General features: G+C 39.2%; 1 protein-coding gene across 1 annotated transcript; it reads right to left on the reverse strand.

Annotated features, from left to right (window-relative positions):
* Positions 1 to 5,417: 5,417 nt before the first annotated feature.
* On the reverse strand, positions 5,418 to 13,437 carry isl1a (ISL LIM homeobox 1a). The gene is made up of 6 exons (XM_041195642.1): positions 13,410 to 13,437; positions 12,343 to 12,532; positions 10,847 to 11,103; positions 8,264 to 8,550; positions 7,209 to 7,376; positions 5,418 to 5,741 (listed from the first exon to the last, which is right to left on the reverse strand). The coding sequence occupies exons 1-6, from the start codon at positions 13,435 to 13,437 to the stop codon at positions 5,625 to 5,627; spliced, it is 1,047 nt and encodes a 348-aa protein (XP_041051576.1). The 3' UTR covers positions 5,418 to 5,624.
* Between the last annotated feature and the right edge of the window lie 4,832 nt (positions 13,438 to 18,269).

The raw sequence follows: 18,269 nt of genomic DNA on the forward strand, positions 1-18,269 counted from the left end.
AGTCTTAGTATTTACAGTTTTAAAAATGCCTAAACTGTGAAAAAGCCTCGCGGCACAAATTTCGAATGCACCTAATGTTGTAACTGATTTATCTGACCATTTGGTGAGAATGCATGGGGTCAAGTGTTCATGTGCTGTATATTGCGAGGTTGCTGCTCATCAGAAGTGTGGACAGGCATATTTAAAAGGTGGCACAGCCCTCTCCTGCTCACCCTCCGCCCCATTCCATCTTTCAAAAGGCCTGTGGTACCTATTACTTCACTGTACTGGACATTGTTTCAGTCAGAAATACTCAGCAGCTGTCCTGTTGTAAGGCAGCTGGTAGGTGTTGATAATACAATGTGGGTAGTTTAGTCAAAACAAGTAAACTAAATTAAACCGAAATTTACCTAAATTGTGATATGATGCGTAGCATCAATCTATATCGAAACCTCAAAGACATTAAAAACCAGTGTCTCATTTAATTACATTATTTACCTACATTTTCTGATTGCATGCCATTATATATTCTTTGGCCATCCCTCTTGTAAATGAAGTCATGTATATCTAGGCCATTTGGTAATGCATGGAATAAAATTGAAATGGACCCTGAGAGGAGAGAAGGGTATTGCCGATTATAATGTGTGCACGTTTTACGGTTACGGATATGTCAACTGACCAGAACATTATGAAAGGGTTTGCAAAGTGAACAACATTCTGTTGGTGCAAAAGTCTGTCACTGACAGAGTCTGCTTAGGTAGTTGTGTCAGTGTGAGCTGTGGGTCCCCTTGTCCCGGAATGCCAGCTCCTAGCTCTGGGCATTGAGAACCTCTGTGAGCTGATTCCATTCTCAGATAAGGAGCCGCCGAGAGTCCAGCTCTGTCTAGACGTCAGGACCTCACAAGTCAAACTTGTTTTGATTAGCCTTAAAGATACACCAACCTGTTTCAAACGTGATCAGCGCCAGCTCCCCCCACCGACTCACTCCCCCACCCCGAACTCCTTTCCCCGCTTCCCATCACCACTTCCCCCCACTCTCCGCTCCCAACCCCACACACAGTCTGAAAAATGGTAACAAGAAACTAAACACATCATCTTCCTCTTCCGAGGTGCAGTTTGCTCCCCCGAGGCCGTAGGAGGGTTGAAATGTTGTTTTCGCTTCTGTAAGATCTCCTTAAACATATAGAAAAGCCCGAGGCTACAAATACAATTAGCAGTTTCACAGTTTTAAGAGCGGGTAATTTTCAGAAATAGACACCATTCTAAAGTTAAAGGTTCCCAACCAAACGATGTGAAGAGCATAAATAACGATTTACTTTTCTAATGTATATTCCAATATAATATATATTCTTTAAAAGAGAATTTATTGACCATTTTGATTCCCCATAACGTGTAACTATGGTATAAGTTATTTTTATTAGTCTAAAAGTTCGATATATAAAAAAGCTTCCGAATATTTTGTGGATGAATAAAAACCACGACTACAATGTTACTCTGAAACACAAGGCTGGAATTTGGTGATGGAGAGAAATATCTTACAGTCTGTATCCTTATTTGAATATCTGTCATTATCTATCAAAAGCTTTGCTTAAAAATGTTCAACACATAATTATGTTTTAGTTACATGTGGGATAATAATTATATATTTTCCATTTGAATTAACTAGCTGGATATGGGCTTTAAGTAAACATAACAGATTACATTCGCAAAAGGTTGACTTCAAAAGAACACGTTTTGCGGTTCACAGTCATAGGTGGAAGGGGACCGTAAACTCGTTTCGTGAAGACGAATTACATTAAGAAACAATTAGGAACTTTTAATAAAAGTTCATAGCAATGGGGGGGGGGGGAGTGGTGGGAGATCTTCCCTGTTTTATGTTGTATGTTTTTTTATTGGTTGGAAAGCCTCGTATGCTGAATTGCATATAAAGGGATCGTTCATCAAATGCTCGGACATCAGGCTGTAAAGTTTGTTTTTGTGGCGCCTGAGCTCAAACATTGTCATTCAGTGGCTTGTTCCACTATCAGGACAAACAACAGTGAGAACAGGAACCTCCACCAGAAGAACCCAGACAAGTTCCCATTGGCCACCAGGAATAGAGACATTTTATGAAAAAAAAAGTTCGTACAAGTCATCTAAAAACTTAACAAAAAAATCATTCTTTTTTATAAAGCGTACATTAACCCAGTCATATCTCTAAACAGAGTCGATATTAATAAATCTCCAACAGATGAGTTGCCTGAATATAACATTCGTTTGGTTAATCATGCTCTTAAACTTCTGTTTTTGAAGCCCTTTGCAATGAAAGGCTTCAAATTGCCTTGCATTTCCAAAAATCTGGATTAAACGCCTGCAATCGAAATAATACAACTAAAAACCAATTTAAATAGCTCCCGCTCACAACTGTAAATAGTTGGAAACAATTGCTCATTCATTTGCAATATATATTTTTTTAATATGTATATACATATGCGAATGTAATGTTACACATCACGCACACATATACAAACATATGTATTAGTGTGTAGACAGCGTGGTCAGAGAATGTTAGAATAGCGCAGCTTAGAAGTGCAACAGAATTTGCTTGAGGTTTGTAATTAACCATTGGGTGAGTTTTCGGTTATTGCTAAATAATACAACCGCACTCCTGCAAGTTTACTTGAACCACCCCATTACATTTGGTTTACAACAATAAACATTTCCTAGAACTTTGCTATCCAAGTTAGGTAATCCAATAATCTAAAGTTCTGTTGAATTAAGCGGAGTCTTTTCCTTCCGCATGCTTTAAAGGAATGTTTTCTTTATCTCGCTTTCGTTATCCCTCGATTCAACAATGACTTCTGAACGTTAATCACCGCCGACCAAAATAGCAGCTTGGCAATTTCTTCACCTTATTACAGTAGCTGTTGCCGTACTTCATTGCATTATGGTTGAAAGTAAATTAAGTTATTGGAGCAAAGAAGGTGGGCTCGGTATCTAGTGAGCTCTCAACTGTGAATTTAAATTGAAAATACTGCATGGGGCAAACCAAGTGGACAAAGAAGGTCAAGAAGATAAGCGCAGACCGGATGGTTAGTGAGTGAGCAATTGTCTATTTTGATGGCTCATTAGATTGATTCAGTGAGTATCCAAATCATACTGATAGACATTTAGTTCAATCTACCTACTACTGACATACAGTGTACACGCCAGAGCTGGCAGAAACAAATTTAAGATGTATGTAAATGAGAAGTACGAATACTTTAGTGTTTCGGTGTGTTCGCAACAGACATTTGGGGACAATTTCAAATCAAACTTTATCCTGGTATTATTTACTAAATTAACATTGTAACTGTCTTCATGCGGAGGTGTCATACCTGTGTCTTATGAGAGAATCTAAGTGATAATCTTTACGAATTTAAATCATAACTTGCAGGATTGATTGTTTTTTAGGAAAGGAAGTTGCCAGACTCTTGATAAAAATCAATTGAGCCCAGCAGTTGGGAGAGATACTGCAGTGATGAGAGCGGATGTAAGTTCCCAATGGCCCTGCTGTTTCCTAGTAACTGATGCCATTACAACCCTGTGTTCACAAAAATATTAAAGATAACAGTCCGCTAAAGGCAACGTTCAACCAGTATCTTTGTAGCATCCTCTAGGTACAACTTAGTCCATATGAATTTGTAGGTTCACAAGCAAAACAAGATTGTGCTGTATATTTCTGAGATATAACTATTTATCCAAAGCCAATAAAATTGGGGGGGGGGGGGGGGGGGGGGGTCGGGTGAAAGAGGGCGGGGTCGTTTGTTTATTTAAAGGTGTTATATGTCACGGGAAGGCTGCTGCCGATATTTAGCAGACGCTATTCTTGTCCTATTTGTTTGGCTCAATTAGTGTTTACCCGTATATAGAAAAAAAGACAACACATGAGCAGCGGTGAATGCCAAACTTCCTTTTGTTAGACACATCACATCCTTATAAGGAACCATATCAATAGAGCTGCTGTTAAAATAACCGCCAACACGTTTTACCAGCCAATAACGGACCATTCCAAAACTGCAGTGCCAAGTTGAAACACATTCAAACTTACCAACACTGATCAGTAGAGATTTGAGCTGAAGTAAACTGAAATACAGCTCACTCAACGACTGCTAATATACCAGCAATACAATGAAAAGCAAAAAACTGAAAATAAAATGTGATAAACATGTCATTTCGCAGTAAAAGTTTAAAATAGAAAAAATAACGTTAAATAACAGTTTATTAATCATTCTTCACTTTTAAATTAGTTTAAGTTAAATGTTTTCAAAGCTATAAAAGTATTTTCTGTACTATTGTCTAACAAGGAAAAGTTACAAAAGTAAGTATTTATTGCTTTGAGTTTTTAAAGGGCTAGCAATTACAATTCCCCCTATTTAAATCAGTCAGGTTTGGATGTCTTTAAGTAAGTACATTTAAATATGAAACAATTAAAAATTATTTTAAAAGCATTTAACCCTCAAACCAATTTAGCAAATTGCAATGGCTGAATCTGCAAAAGGCTCATGTCATCTTCCAGTTATCTCAACGTTTTAATTAGTGAAATAATCTTGAAGATATATTTCTACATATGGCATTTTCTTTATTTTACATAATCTTCAAGAAAAGACAGGACACATAAAATTAGACATGTTTTCCAAAGACCACAGTACATGTTTTACTTCAGCAAACATAAAATGTCAAAAAGACATGAAAAGTGGCAAGTCTGTTGACAATAAATAATAAATTATTTATAATTTTGCAGTACAAGAACAAACAAAATGTTTCTTTCCAGAGCTAAAACCGTTGTTGGTAACTGTTTTAACCTAGGAGTATACACATCTTTGGGACAATTCTGGACGGACACGAGTTCACACACAAATCCCACGAAGCTGTGGCAAAAAGAGGTATACCTTGTTGCAATGCTTGAGCTTTTTAATAAAAAATAAAAAAATGAAATATCAGTAGTTGCCTTCATACTTTCATTGCAGGGACTGTAATCTCATGAACCAGCTACATGCTAATGATCTAGGATCCAATAGTCCTTAGATATAGGTCAACTAAAAGCATTGCAAAAATGCAACTATACCTTTCAGAACTGATCCTATAGGACAGTCACTGAACTACTTAGGCTGTGGTACATTCTGCATGTCACGATTGTCTTTCCAGTCCACCTTTTGCAGATGTATGGGACTCTTCTGGGTTTTTTTTGGCAAAGCTGACCCACTGATGTCCTTTCTAGGCAGCACCATTGAAGATGTTGGGACTATAGTCTCTCCACTGGATCATCTTATCTGTTTGTGTGTGCAACACATTCAAATCACATCTCTCAGGTTTTCGAACATACATCCTTTTCTATATCTTCAAAAATGTCTTTGCATGAAGTCCCGGATGCCTTGGGAGTCTCTTCTATTTGCACTTGTAGCCAGATCCCACTCTAGTGTCTGATTGTCGTCACAGTGTTGCTAGGGTACAACATTGGTTGTTTGAACACAGAGACTTCGTGCAAACAGATGATGGCTGCTTTCTGATCAGACATGGACCAGGTTGCATGAACCTTTTTTTAAAAAAAAGTGTGGGCTAGAGAGTTTTGAGGGTCCAGGGTTCCTCATGGCTCTCTGTAGGGTTGCACTGAGAGTTCAGGCTCCTCATGCCTCTATAGGACTTGCTACCATGCTGTTTGGTGTGTCAGGGAGTTGGGAGGACATGGACGCTACTTCACTTCCAGTGGAGTTAGAACCTGGCCCTCCCTCTGAAAAATTAACCTGTAAAAATCATAGCAAATGAATGATCTCTGGCCTCTTTAAAACGTTGACATCAATCCAAAGTCGCATATATCAGAAAATAACATTCATGAAAAATATATTTTTGACCTTTGTAACTATAGTTGTACAATGGGTTGCATTAATTTTATCATTAATGACAATCAAATTACAATAAACAGAAAGCGCTTTTTTGCCAAGTTACCTTTAAAGTGCTATATCTCTAAGTTGAAAACAATGGCAAAGTAAATAATAAAGGTCTCCTAGTAAAGCACAAGTAGGTCTAGTTACATTTTCCAGTGCAACATTTAATGGTGTAAAATGGTACATTTTTTCCAAAAGTACATAATGAATTAATATATTTTGCAGTAATTCATTATTTATTATAAAACACCACATATCTGTTTAACCCCTTGAGTACTGCACTTTCTTTGAACTTTGAAGCAAGAGAATGTTTCCTATCACTAAATAACTATTTCTGACATGAATGCGGAGTGTATTCCAAACAGGAAAGGCAGGAAATATTTCTTTCATTTGTTTTGGGATACCTTGCAAAGGGGCCACCACTGGCCTCAAAGAGTTAAGCTGAAATGGGTTTACAAAGCTGAGTAATTTTATCATACGTTACATGTGTTTTGCAGGCACCTCTATAGCAATAAGTAACCCAAATGTGCTGTATGTTAAGCACCACTGGGAAGCACAATTTAAGTTATACTTCAATTCAGTATAGTAACTGTGGGTTTGCAATATGTTACAAAATATAAAACAGCCAGTGGGGCATATTTTAAACAATTAAATTATGCCTAATTATTCAGTGACAAAATTCTACCATCACTGTGATCATATAAGGCTGTACTCTATGTTCACCTTTACAAATGAGCTGGGTGAAATAAAGAACCTTCAGCTCAATTCTTCACAGATAAGGTTTACTTAGAAGGATAGTGGGAGGGGTTTCCTTATTACCAATCTGCCCACTTTTAATAACACTAATCCGAAAGCTGAGAAAATATAACAATAGTATCCATTTTGTTTCATTTTTATTGGTTGTATTTGAAATCTGCTTATCTCATGATTCACGTGTCCTGCCTCCCCACCCCTTCAGTAAAATAATCAGTAGTGTTTTGAATTTGAAATATTTGACTAAAAATGCTCTTCGACAATAATTGGAATAAAATAGAAGTGCATGTTTCAGACAAAAAGCCATTATCAGTGTAAAATGTTAAACACAAAGTATTTGAATATGGGAAAAAGCTTGAGTAAACAATTTCAATTTTTTATTTACCCCCTATGTTCTTGATGGTCGACAAAATGAAAATACTAAGGCTGGCAAAAGAGGGATTCTGCAATTTTTATATCCATGAATTGTCTATATATGGATTGGTGTGTAGCAGGTCCCCTGATTGCAGTGATTTCTGGTGCAGTCTGTATTGTGGTGGTGGTGATGGTGTTCTGCATGTTGCTGGCACTCACCAGTTGTTGAAATGCAGGCTGTTCAATATCACTCTGCAAAGCGAAGTCACTTAAAACTTTCCAAGGTGGCTGGTAACTCTGCACCTCCACTGGATTGGCTTGCAAACTGCTGTCATGTCTCTCAGGACTGGCAGCTACCATTGGGGTCCCTGTCATCCCCTGGATGTTCTCCAAAAAAAGCCAACAACACTTATTACTTTATTTTAATAATAATGGTACACACCCATCCACCATACTTTCTTATTATGCTAAGAATGCATTCACTTCAACAGTCGTCTCTTCCTGGCACCTTCTAATGTTGACAATTTAACATTTCACATAATCCATTTTCTGTTGCCATGCACCATACAATCTAGGATCTCATAATATATGTGGTGCTATGTAATCTAAATAATTCTATACATGTAACAGTAAAATAGGGCATTGCAATATCATACATAAAATGGAGTAGGGAATGCTAATGATGTTGAACAGTGATTATAACCCAATGGCACAGGCCAAGAGTTGGGAATATATTTATTTAAAAGCCATTTCCAATGTTGGAAAAATGACATTTATTCACTCCAAAAATATGTTCTTCTTAAGGTAATAGCTTCAAAAGGTAAAAGGGGTGGCCCAAAATCTAATGGTTGTCCTAAATCAAAGATAAACTTCTAAGAACTGAATATTAATTGACACACCCAACATTTCAATGCCCAAAGGGTAAAAATGTACCTTTTCATCTGTATTAGCAATTGCATTAATTTCAAAAACGGTATTTTTAATTAGTGGTTACAATATTACAAAGCAATCCGGACTCAGCAAAACAAAAAGCCCTATAAAACGTGAATTCGAAGGATATTATTTTACTCAAACATCAGTGAATTTGAAATTGGATATGGGTGCTGCAGCATTTTTATTATTAGAATGGTATCTTCTTATGAAAAAGCTTGTGTTTCAAACATATGGGGAGATAGCTAGCAATGCTTTCCACCGTTTGTGTTACAGTTTGCATGGAAATAGACACGTTTCCTGTTAAAGTCCCCGTGAACGTTTAGGAAGAGAAAAACACTTACTGTTTTGTCGTTGGGCTGTTGTTGTTGCAGTTGTTTCATGAGGATGCTCTTTTTCTTGTCCTTACAGCGCTTGTTTTGAAACCAGACTCTAATGACACGGGGGCTCAAGCCTGTCATTTCCACGAGCTGCTCCTTCATGAGCGCGTCGGGCCTGGGGTTGGCTGCATAACAAGTCCGTAACGTATGGAGCTGCTTCTCATTCAGAACTGTCCGCACCCGAGTCGTCTTCTCGGGCTGTTTGTGAACGTGCGGCCTCAAAGCTGGTTGTCGGGCAGAAATGGGCTCTGCTGTAAAAACAGGCAATACATCCTAAATTTGTTGAACAGCAAAATGAGCAATAGAACACGGTCTAATATTTCTCCTGACAGAAACATTACATCTTAAAACAATCTTGAAGCTATATTAATGGCGTGACGTGGACTGATTTGCAATACAACCAGGCCGTGGAAAACATGTGTATTTCGACTTTGCCAGATAATCTGGTCTGAGGTGACAATAAAATCAAGTTAAAAGTAATCTTGGAACTATCCGGTATGACGTTCAAAACAGATTTAACTGCATGAGGTCGAAAAGCCAAAACAAATCAATCTTAAATATCTCTTGTATACCATATGTACATTACACTATCTATTGGTGCCAATTAAATTTAAATGAATCAGAAACGATGCTTATTGGACTGGGTTTGAGGTTCGGCTTCAACCGCATTCTCTAGTTATCTAAATGCTAATTACAGTCAACTCCATATAAATACAATTCGGATAGGAGCACATTGTTGATTTGATCGGCTCTGTAGAGGAAACCAATCGGTTCGTGACTTGTCGATTTTGGTACAATCGCCGCTGTTGCACAAGTTTTTAAGGCAACAGCTTGGATTTACACCAAGAGAGCCAGACTCCACTTTCCATGCACTCAGATATGTGATGTGATAAACGGGGCTCCCCGCAAAGTTTCAAGGGTGTGATCAGAGAATTACAGCGTTTGATGTGTTTATGAAAGGTTCAGTGGACCATACAGCAGGTAAAATTAGATTTTCAAAAGTCCGCCCACAGTTATGTTGCCCTGAAATATGGTTTTCTCTGAAAGAGGTCTAACTGGAAATGATTGAAATAACATTTCCATTACAGCAGCACTGTATTTAATTGTCACCAGTCAGTCATAAATCAAAATAGTCTTCCGCTTATGAAAAAAACTTACTGTAATGCATTTGATAAAATGTAATGAGACGGATAACGTAGTATAAACAGATATTGTGTTGTAGTAAAAATAAGGGTGGTATCCCTTTAAATCGTTTATTAAAGTTTGTAAAACAAAATCAGGTCGTGTTGTGAAAAATGCAATGCAGCATTTATCAGTGCGTGATGTAATTTGAAATTTAATGTCAAGCATGTTACTTCAACAAAGTTACTTTTACATAGCATATGCATTTGCTACTCTGGCAGCAGCGAAATGCATCCTGCTGGAAAGAACAACGAGGAAAGCAGCACTATTGCTGTGTAACAGCAAGATCCAATATTTACACTGGAATGAAATATCAAATGTGACAGACGCTACTTGAAAAGTCTTCAAACATATAATTATGCAGATTTCGAATCGATTGTCTTTCGGAATGCAATGTATTGCAACAAGGGCAATTATGTATTCCAATCATTTTTGGCGGGGTGGAAATCTTTTACAAAGGCGTTGGAAAGCCATGGCTGGCTATAAAAAATACTATACTTGATAATCTCTGAGCGATATAAACTGATACATCAATTCATGAAGCTTGTTTAAACATATTTGAAATATAGAGTAATTCTCAGAAACCTTCAAGCACCTCTCCATTAATCCATGATTAATGTTTTCATTTACACCAGCAAAAATAGCAAGTTTTACTTACAAAACAACTGCATTCTACACCAATATTACACGCTGTCACTAGAACATGGTTCTGCCATGATATTTTAACTGTACTAATAATGTTTAATTGCCTGCTTCCGATTCAAGGAAACCTTTATGTAAAGCATACAGTACATGTAAAGATGGTGTCTGATTAACTTGTTTGAATAACGGTGGGAATATTTGTACGTGAAACCAAGTTTCTTCAAAGCTTGAATCTCGAATAATTAAAACAGTTCAACTTGAAACACAAGGGTAACTGGAGACTGTTCTCCACCCGCCCCCCCCCCACCCCCCCCCAAACCCCGCCACTCCTCAAAAGTTTTAAAACTAGACCAGACATATAACATTGGAGGACAGTGTGCTCAGATTCAATATCCCTACATTTGCCTGCAATTTATCCTGAATACCAACAAACATATCATACACAATCGGATGTAAGGCACAAGGAAAACATGCACGTGCAGTGTTTCGCCTGCACAGAGCCCCAATGCCAAGATTCAAACCGCACATTCCGGTGTAGTGAAACGTCAGTAAAACATACAGAAATTCGACATTTACTATACAACACGAAGCTGTTTACGGTTGCGCATCGTTTGCGCGTTAAAAAATGTTCAAAACGTTGAATTGATGTAGGAGACAGTATAAAATATTTGTTTTCATTACACGATGGACTCTAATAAAACCAAGTTTTGAAAGCGTACATACCCGCCATCTGTAGGGGTCTGTTGCCATGCATGGGACTGAGGGGGTCTGGGCCGACCGAGGCTCGCTCTACAACATCGTGATCAGCCCGGCAGAAGAGTCCGTCTTCCCGCAATGCGAATTCATCACCGGGGATGAGCTGGCGACTGCACGCCACACAGCGGAAGCAGTCAATGTGATACACCTTACTGCGAGCTCTCATCACAAAGTCATTCTTACTGAATCCTATATTACACTTCGCACATTTAGTTCCGTACAATCTGCAAGCCAAAAAGAAAAATCAAAAACATTTACCAAAGGGTCAAAAGTGCCTCCAGTATGTCAAAGATTTTTTAATACCGAGAGACCCTAGACCAAAAAAGCCAACACACAATTACTTCTGAATCGATTCGTCAGTTTATCATAACACAGAAAGTGCAAAATAGACCAAATTATACTTCATATTAATCGGAATGTAAATATATATTTCCGATCATTCTAATCCTCATCATGTTCACTAAACCGTGATAAAGTTCTACATAATGTTAAAGCTTTTTAAAATGAAATTAATAAACCATGCACTTCAAAATACACAAACATAAAGCGAATCAGTATACTCTCCAACGTGAAGTTTATTAACAGATTTTTAGATAATGTACATTCATTACATTCTAACACGATTTTAATCCGTGCAGTCCTATTTGATATTGTAAAAATCGATTTTCATTTTTTAATTCAAACTAAAAATGTTATTTTATCCAAATTAATCGTGTCATTTTGGAACATTCATTAGGAAAAGTCATGTTTTAAGAGTCAGTGTTCCAATTAGTGACAGCGCATTTTAATTTTCAGAAGCAGTCTTTAGACTTGATTCTTCCAGTTTAGTAGGAAAATAATATCAAGTGTTTTAAAATAAACTGCAAAAGTCGTGCAAATCAACACAAGAGCTTGGGCACAATATACTGCACTGGGAATTTTGATATCGGTCGAAAATTGCTATGCTGTAAAAGATCCAATCGTGCTCCAACAATTCTCCATGTAATAGAGCTCACTGGAACTGAATTTACACTTTCGGTTCACATGCCTCATTTCTACCTACAAGCACAAACATTCGGAAATACACAAACTAAATTGATGACAGCGATGGTTTTTAACGAATTGCTGTCTCTCGTAAACATTTAAACAACTGTTTCAGTGACAAACGTTTTTCAAACTCAGATTTGTGGATAGCAGACACAGAAGCGGCAAGGTTCATATACTCTCAGTACACAGATTTCTGTGCCTACTAAAGGAAGCAGTTGCATTATCTAAATATGTCAATTGTTCGCTGCCAAATAATGGGCAATTTGATCTCGTCTACCCGCCAGTTGAGATAAGATAAGGCAAAACAGGTAGGAATAGAGCCATTGAAGGGTTAATATTGAGGGTGGGGGTGTCATTTAGAGACAACGCAAGGGCTGCATAGCTGAATGGAACTGAAATATTATCTTTATTTTTAAAATTCCAAGATCTTCACTCACCGAATATAGTCTCTCTTGCAGTATGTTTTGCCATCCCTAACGAAGCAGGTACACGTCTCGTCCAAATATTGATTACACTCTGCACATTTTAGACAAGCCGCATGCCATTCCAGATCCGGAGAAACTCGAAGAATATACTGGTCATGAATCTGATTCCCACAACCAACACACAGTGAAATAAGGCGTTTTTCTGTAAATTGATATGAAAATGGTGTCGTGAAACCCATCGAAGGCTTGGTCTCTTCTATCAGGCATATATTCGACTATAGTTTTTTTAATATATAGTCATTGCATTTACTGGATAGACCTAAAGATATATTTCAGGCAGTTTTGTTAAACGGTAGGGTCCAAAGTAAAAAAAATGAAATATCTGGAGTATAGATTAATATACATTTTAGTTCCAAACGAGTTACTGTAAATCAGGAACTGAGCTTTCATTTTCGTCTTAACATTTTCACACTGGTTTTCAGCAAAAACGCGTGCAAGGGTAGGTTTCTGAATTTATTTTGAAGAATCTTTAGAAGCATGCAGAACTTTGTTTTAGAAAAAAACTGCGTGCTAAAGATATAAAAGTTTAGAAAACATTTATGGAGTCCATGCATTAAACTATTACAATCAGAATTTCACAAACAGAAAAGGTGCAATTATTCTGCAGCATCACATTTTACTTATCTCAGCAGAGACCCTGAGCTATCAGATGTATGTATCTATGATACATCTGACAAGGCTCTGAAAGATGTAATCCAAATGCTCAAAAATGGTTTAGCACGGTTTTACTTCGACTCTACCCTGCCACAAAGCTATTTTGTTCACACGTAGCGCCAGTGGTGGGAATATATTTAACAATGCAAGACTTCTCATCGTTTACCTGAACCTGGAGGCTAGTGCTGTATAACATACAAAATCGACCCAAATGCTAGGCGGCATAATTAATGTTCAAGAGCAACGAAAGAAAGTCGGAGGTAACAGCAAAGCTACAAGAGCGACCAGAGTTGACCTGCGAAAATAATCAACTCCTAACACCTGAATCCGATCCTCAAAATGCAACAGCAATGAAGAAAACTTACTTTTGGGTGGATCTCCCATGTCTCCCATTTCTTGTTATTGTGTAAAACTTTTGTTTTGTTTCTTTTTCCCCTTGGATTTTTGTTTTTGGATGGGGCTGCTGCTGGTGGTGGTGGTGGGAGGGGGGAGGGGAAGGGAGGGGGGGGGGTGGTTCCAGGGAGTCCTTGGTTATATCCACAGAGTAGGGCTGGTGAAGAGGAGTGCGGTCGTTGCGGCTTGTTGCTGCTCGACACTGGGGATGAGTTTGTGCAGAAAGGCAGTGTGCGCAGTCCAGCCGCTCATGCTCACTGCTCCTTATCTCTCACACACTCTGCCTGCGCTTCCTCCAGCCCCTCGCCATTGGTCTGACGTCGAGGGCGCCTGACGTCAGACGTACGCCGGCTCTCTCCCCAACCCCCCCCCCCGCCCCCGGCAGCCTCGCCCCACCCCCCCACCCCCTCTCCCACTCCCTCTGCGCTGATTGGCCCAGGGGCAGGACCCGGGCAGCACCAGCTGTTTGCATTGTCTTTGCCTCGGAGGCTCTGAGTCCGGCTCCAGGAGCTGCTGCAGTTCCTACCGCAGAACCTTTGGGCCCTCCAGCTTTCTCCTTGCCTCTGCCCGACTTTCTTTCTCTCGCTGCCCCTTTTTTATCCTCCCTTCCTTTCCTCAGTTTCCTCCTCCTCTGCTCTCTGACTTATTCTTCCTGCTCCCTCTTCTTTAAAAGCCCTGCTGAGCATTTGCCTCCCCCGGTGCACCGACCCACTCAGCAGCACCTGTACATGCAAATTGGTGCTGGGATGAAGGACCCGGAACTTTAGATATGAGCCTTCAGCACAACTCAAAGATGCGACACTTTTGTCGTTATTCTAGATTTGTTTAAATCGCAGAATTAAACTTTTCCCAGCCACGAGTGACTGGAGTCCGAACTCATTTGCCTGAAGAAAATCAGTTGCAGAGTACGGTTTTCCACTCTTTAACAGCCTGTGAGATACGGAAATTTAGTTTTAAAAACCTGAAGTAGGATATCGAATTAGCCACAATAAGCGTACAATTCACCGCATTTTCCCCATCGTTTTAAAGCGTTCCGCTGAGGTGTTTAGTGAAGTGCAGGGCAAGGTCAGCGTACGGCTAAGGGACACGCCAGCTCCATTCAATACTCCTCCTCATGCAGAGCCGGTATTAACCGAAACAATAACACGAGGCTATACTGTTTTCAATTGACTGTTTTACGACTATCTCTTTCTCGAATAAATAAATGAGGGCAACATATGCATCTTGTTATATCGTGGGTTTCCACAAGACACGTTTATAAGTGAAATACTCAAGTGTAGCTAATCCATTGTCTTAGTTTTTTGTCTGGAGAGGTTGTGGAGAGTGTATCGGGACAGGAATGTGATGCGCAGCCTAAGAACTGATCAATTTTCTCGAGTTTGCACATCCGAGGATTTCCAATCTGTATTAGGTGCCACGTGTAAGAATATTGCAAAATCATTAAGGTAAGAAGACGCGCATCAAACTGTTTTATTTCTACTTTTTTATCCTTTAAAGGCGAATACACGGTTTAATGAAAAGAAATAAAATTAATGGGAAAGTACTTTGTAAGAGAAATGTTGCTTCCAAAATATGAAGGTGTAGGAATTTTAGCTTTTAAACTCACTCCTGGGATGCGCATAAAGCACCTCGATACGAGCACGTTTGATTGAAAAGATACCAAGGGTACCATTGAGCCTGAATACATGAATAAATAATTCACTGATATCCGCGATTTAACAATTCAGAATTCGTGCAAAGGCTGAAACAGTGTTCTTCAGCTAAACGGTCCACCGTCTTCAGGCATAACCTGTTTTTTTTTAGCATTTCAACACATGCTTCAAAATGCCCTTTCTGACGGGTTATGATCAGCCTAGGGATTAGTGCGACTGACCGCCCCAGCTCAACCAACAGGCCGGAAGTATTGGCGAAACCCTTGAAAACTTAATGGACAGCCGCAATTTTCTGCACATTTCGCATAATGCTGTGACCTTTCTAATATGTGAATGATTTGTCCCCGAAATCGCCCGTTCTGTTTAGAGCAAATTCATCTTGCCCTGTGTAAGCCCCGAGCAGTCCAGTTTCCTCTGTCAGACCAGAATCAGGAACATTTCTCCAGCACCTTTCGCACTTGGCTTGTGAGGCCACATGCCGCTCCTCCTAACGATGCTCCGTTGTGCACACTTGTGTGTGTGTGTGTGTGTGTGTGTGTGTGTATGGTGATGTGCAAGATAAGAATAGCCCGCAAACAGTCCATGAACGAAGAACGAAAAGACTGGCCGAAATCCTGTCAGCAATCAGAGCAGTTTAAAAACTCTTCGCAGCTAAGATGCGTGGCTGCCAATAAAAAGAGACCAATAAACACCAAAAATACTGAGCTGAAAGCAGAAACAGGCTGAAGGCGCTGGACTATGAACTGCCCATCTGTGCATCTTCTGCCCTGGAAATATAAACACTTCTAACAAGCTTTAGCTCTGATTGCCTTTTATACAATATCAACAATGCACATTAAAATAAACTTAATTACCCAAGGCTTTTTAGATATGAGCTAGCGATTCAGGAGGAACACACGTGGGTAAGACGAGCGGATGAAACCAGTGTGTTTTTTGATGTTTCAGCTGTGCGTAAACCTAATACGTAATTACAAAGAATAATTGCTGATAATAGTCCTAAACTGACAAATAAACACGTGGTTTAGCGGAAACCTATAGTGACAGACCACGGCTCAGTAAGGAAGAAAACAAAGCATTTAACAGTTTGTCCGCTGTCACATTTACAGCAAATTGTCCGAAAAGCCTGCGCATGAAACCCAGTCTCCCTTTCCCAATGATCCACTTGTCAATTCCAGATCAGTTTGTTATTCAAAATCATGCAATTGCTATTCAGTCCGCATTAGAAACGGGAATCGTTCGTAATTATTTTCCTGCAAGCAAATATATTTAATTCAAAAATGGAACACGGGTAGAAAATGCCAAAATCAGGAGAAATCTTGCATTTAGATTTCCTTAAATTTACATTTCTTTGTGGAGTCACAAAAATGCAATCTGAGGCTTTAAACTGATTATACTGATTGGGTCATTTAAAGTATAGCCATGCCTGACGATAACATCAGAGAGACCGATATTGTGACAGCGAACTATCAGTTTGGAGCGGATATTATTCAGGACCAAACAACATACATCTCCGTGTTATTTGCCTCACGCCAGTTTACGAAAGCACCAATGGCCTTCTGTTATGACGTTGCAAACCAATACTGTAGCACAGCCGATCGTTCCTAAATTTACAAATTGACAAGATAAAGACCAAAGACGTTAGGATTCTGAAAGTACTCCGACACGAGGAATGCTCCACAGGAGCTCCCTTTGAGTGCTCGTCAGTTTAGTCCCAACTTTAAAGGGGAATACCCTTTTGCAACATCCATCATTTGAATAAGGCTAGCATTCCCACTCACAGGGGCTTGCCTGTGTTAAATGTTCTGAATAAAAATGTTATTCTATTGACAGCCTCAAACTGCTGTTAACGCCTGTGAAGCACACCCATTAATTTCATAGTTTGATTAATCCTATATTTTAAATTACTACCAATTTAATTTCATCCGGTAAATTAATCTAAACTCGAGAAACTGAATCTATGGTCTAAATAATTAACGATAAAAGCCTTACATTTATTCCTAAAGCTATAATATTGAATAGTTTAAAATGGTGTACACTTGTGTTATTCAATCTGATCTCAATTGGCTGATCTCATGACTGTATCATGACTTTATCCCATGGAACAGTTCGCATGAAAACAGGGGAACGCTTTTATACGTTTTACAGCAGATGCCAACTTTTGGACTTTTGTAACGTATGATTTGATAATGGCTGACATCTATTTAGATGTGAATTTAGATAGTAAACTTCATTTTTAAAATAAGGTTAAACAGTTTCACAAAATGCCACATATATTTCAGTTGGACAACCAATTCTGGGACATATTCCGCCGCCTGTATGGCTTTACGGGAGATGATGGTAGGGAAGGTCATCCAATGACAACTTGTTGGCTTTAAACCCACCCCGACCTATCGGATGCCCGGAGCCCTGCCCTAAATACCCCAGAAATCTAGATGTTGAACTGATATAATTGATTCATGATTTAGAGTGCCCTCAGATTTGTTCTGATAAATAGTCTATGTTTTAATAACAAGGTGGGCAATTTGCACAAATTCGAGCCGAGTATGTGCGCGCGCCAAAAAAGAAAAATGGGTCGTGGTTGGGCGGTGGGAGGCATAGATTTATGAGGTGGACACGTTTCAGATGCATGATTTCGTTTCTGCCTACCAGGCATGTGTTGTGCCATATGACCACAATATATCAGCAAGACTGAGGTGCAATTAACTCGCATGCGCTATGGATGCGAATTGGAAATCGCTTAGACAAATACTTAAGTTTCACGACATGGCGTGGAAATGTCATCCATTGAACGCACGCAAAACGTGTCCTTACCCAAAACTCACAGGGCATCAAAGGCAAGCCACGGTGCAAGTTCTGGGATGCACACCCATGTTTGCTTACACGATTGAAAATACACGCAGATGAATTCTCTTGATCGATTCCCAATTGATAATTGCAGCTGTTAAGTCCATATACTTGCCAACAATTGCACTAACAACAGTCTAATATTTAAATACAGTGCTGTAGTGCACCGCAGCGGAGGTTGTACAGATAACCCCAGCCTTTACACTGCAGTTGTAAACATGATCATTTTATAGCAATGTTACGCCACCTCTTGCTGTAAGTGCCTCGTTCGAATTTATTTTATTTCACACATTCTTTACATTCGATTGCAATAGACTGCTCATGTGTTGCCCCATT

The sequence above is a fragment of the Carcharodon carcharias genome, chromosome 1 (genome assembly GCF_017639515.1).
Source record: "Carcharodon carcharias isolate sCarCar2 chromosome 1, sCarCar2.pri, whole genome shotgun sequence".
NCBI lineage: Eukaryota > Metazoa > Chordata > Chondrichthyes > Lamniformes > Lamnidae > Carcharodon > Carcharodon carcharias.

Bases quoted from the DNA above. Each gene is read 5' to 3' on its own strand.
- isl1a (XM_041195642.1), bottom strand. From the start codon at position 13,437: ATGGGAGACATGGGAGATCCACCCAAAA. The intron at 12,533-13,409 runs GTAAGTTTTCTT...ATCAATTTACAG, and splicing joins CATGGGAGATCCACCCAAAA to AAAAACGCCTTATTTCACTG. The intron at 5,742-7,208 runs GTGAGTGCCAGC...TGATTTTTACAG, and splicing joins AGCCTGCATTTCAACAACTG to GTTAATTTTTCAGAGGGAGG.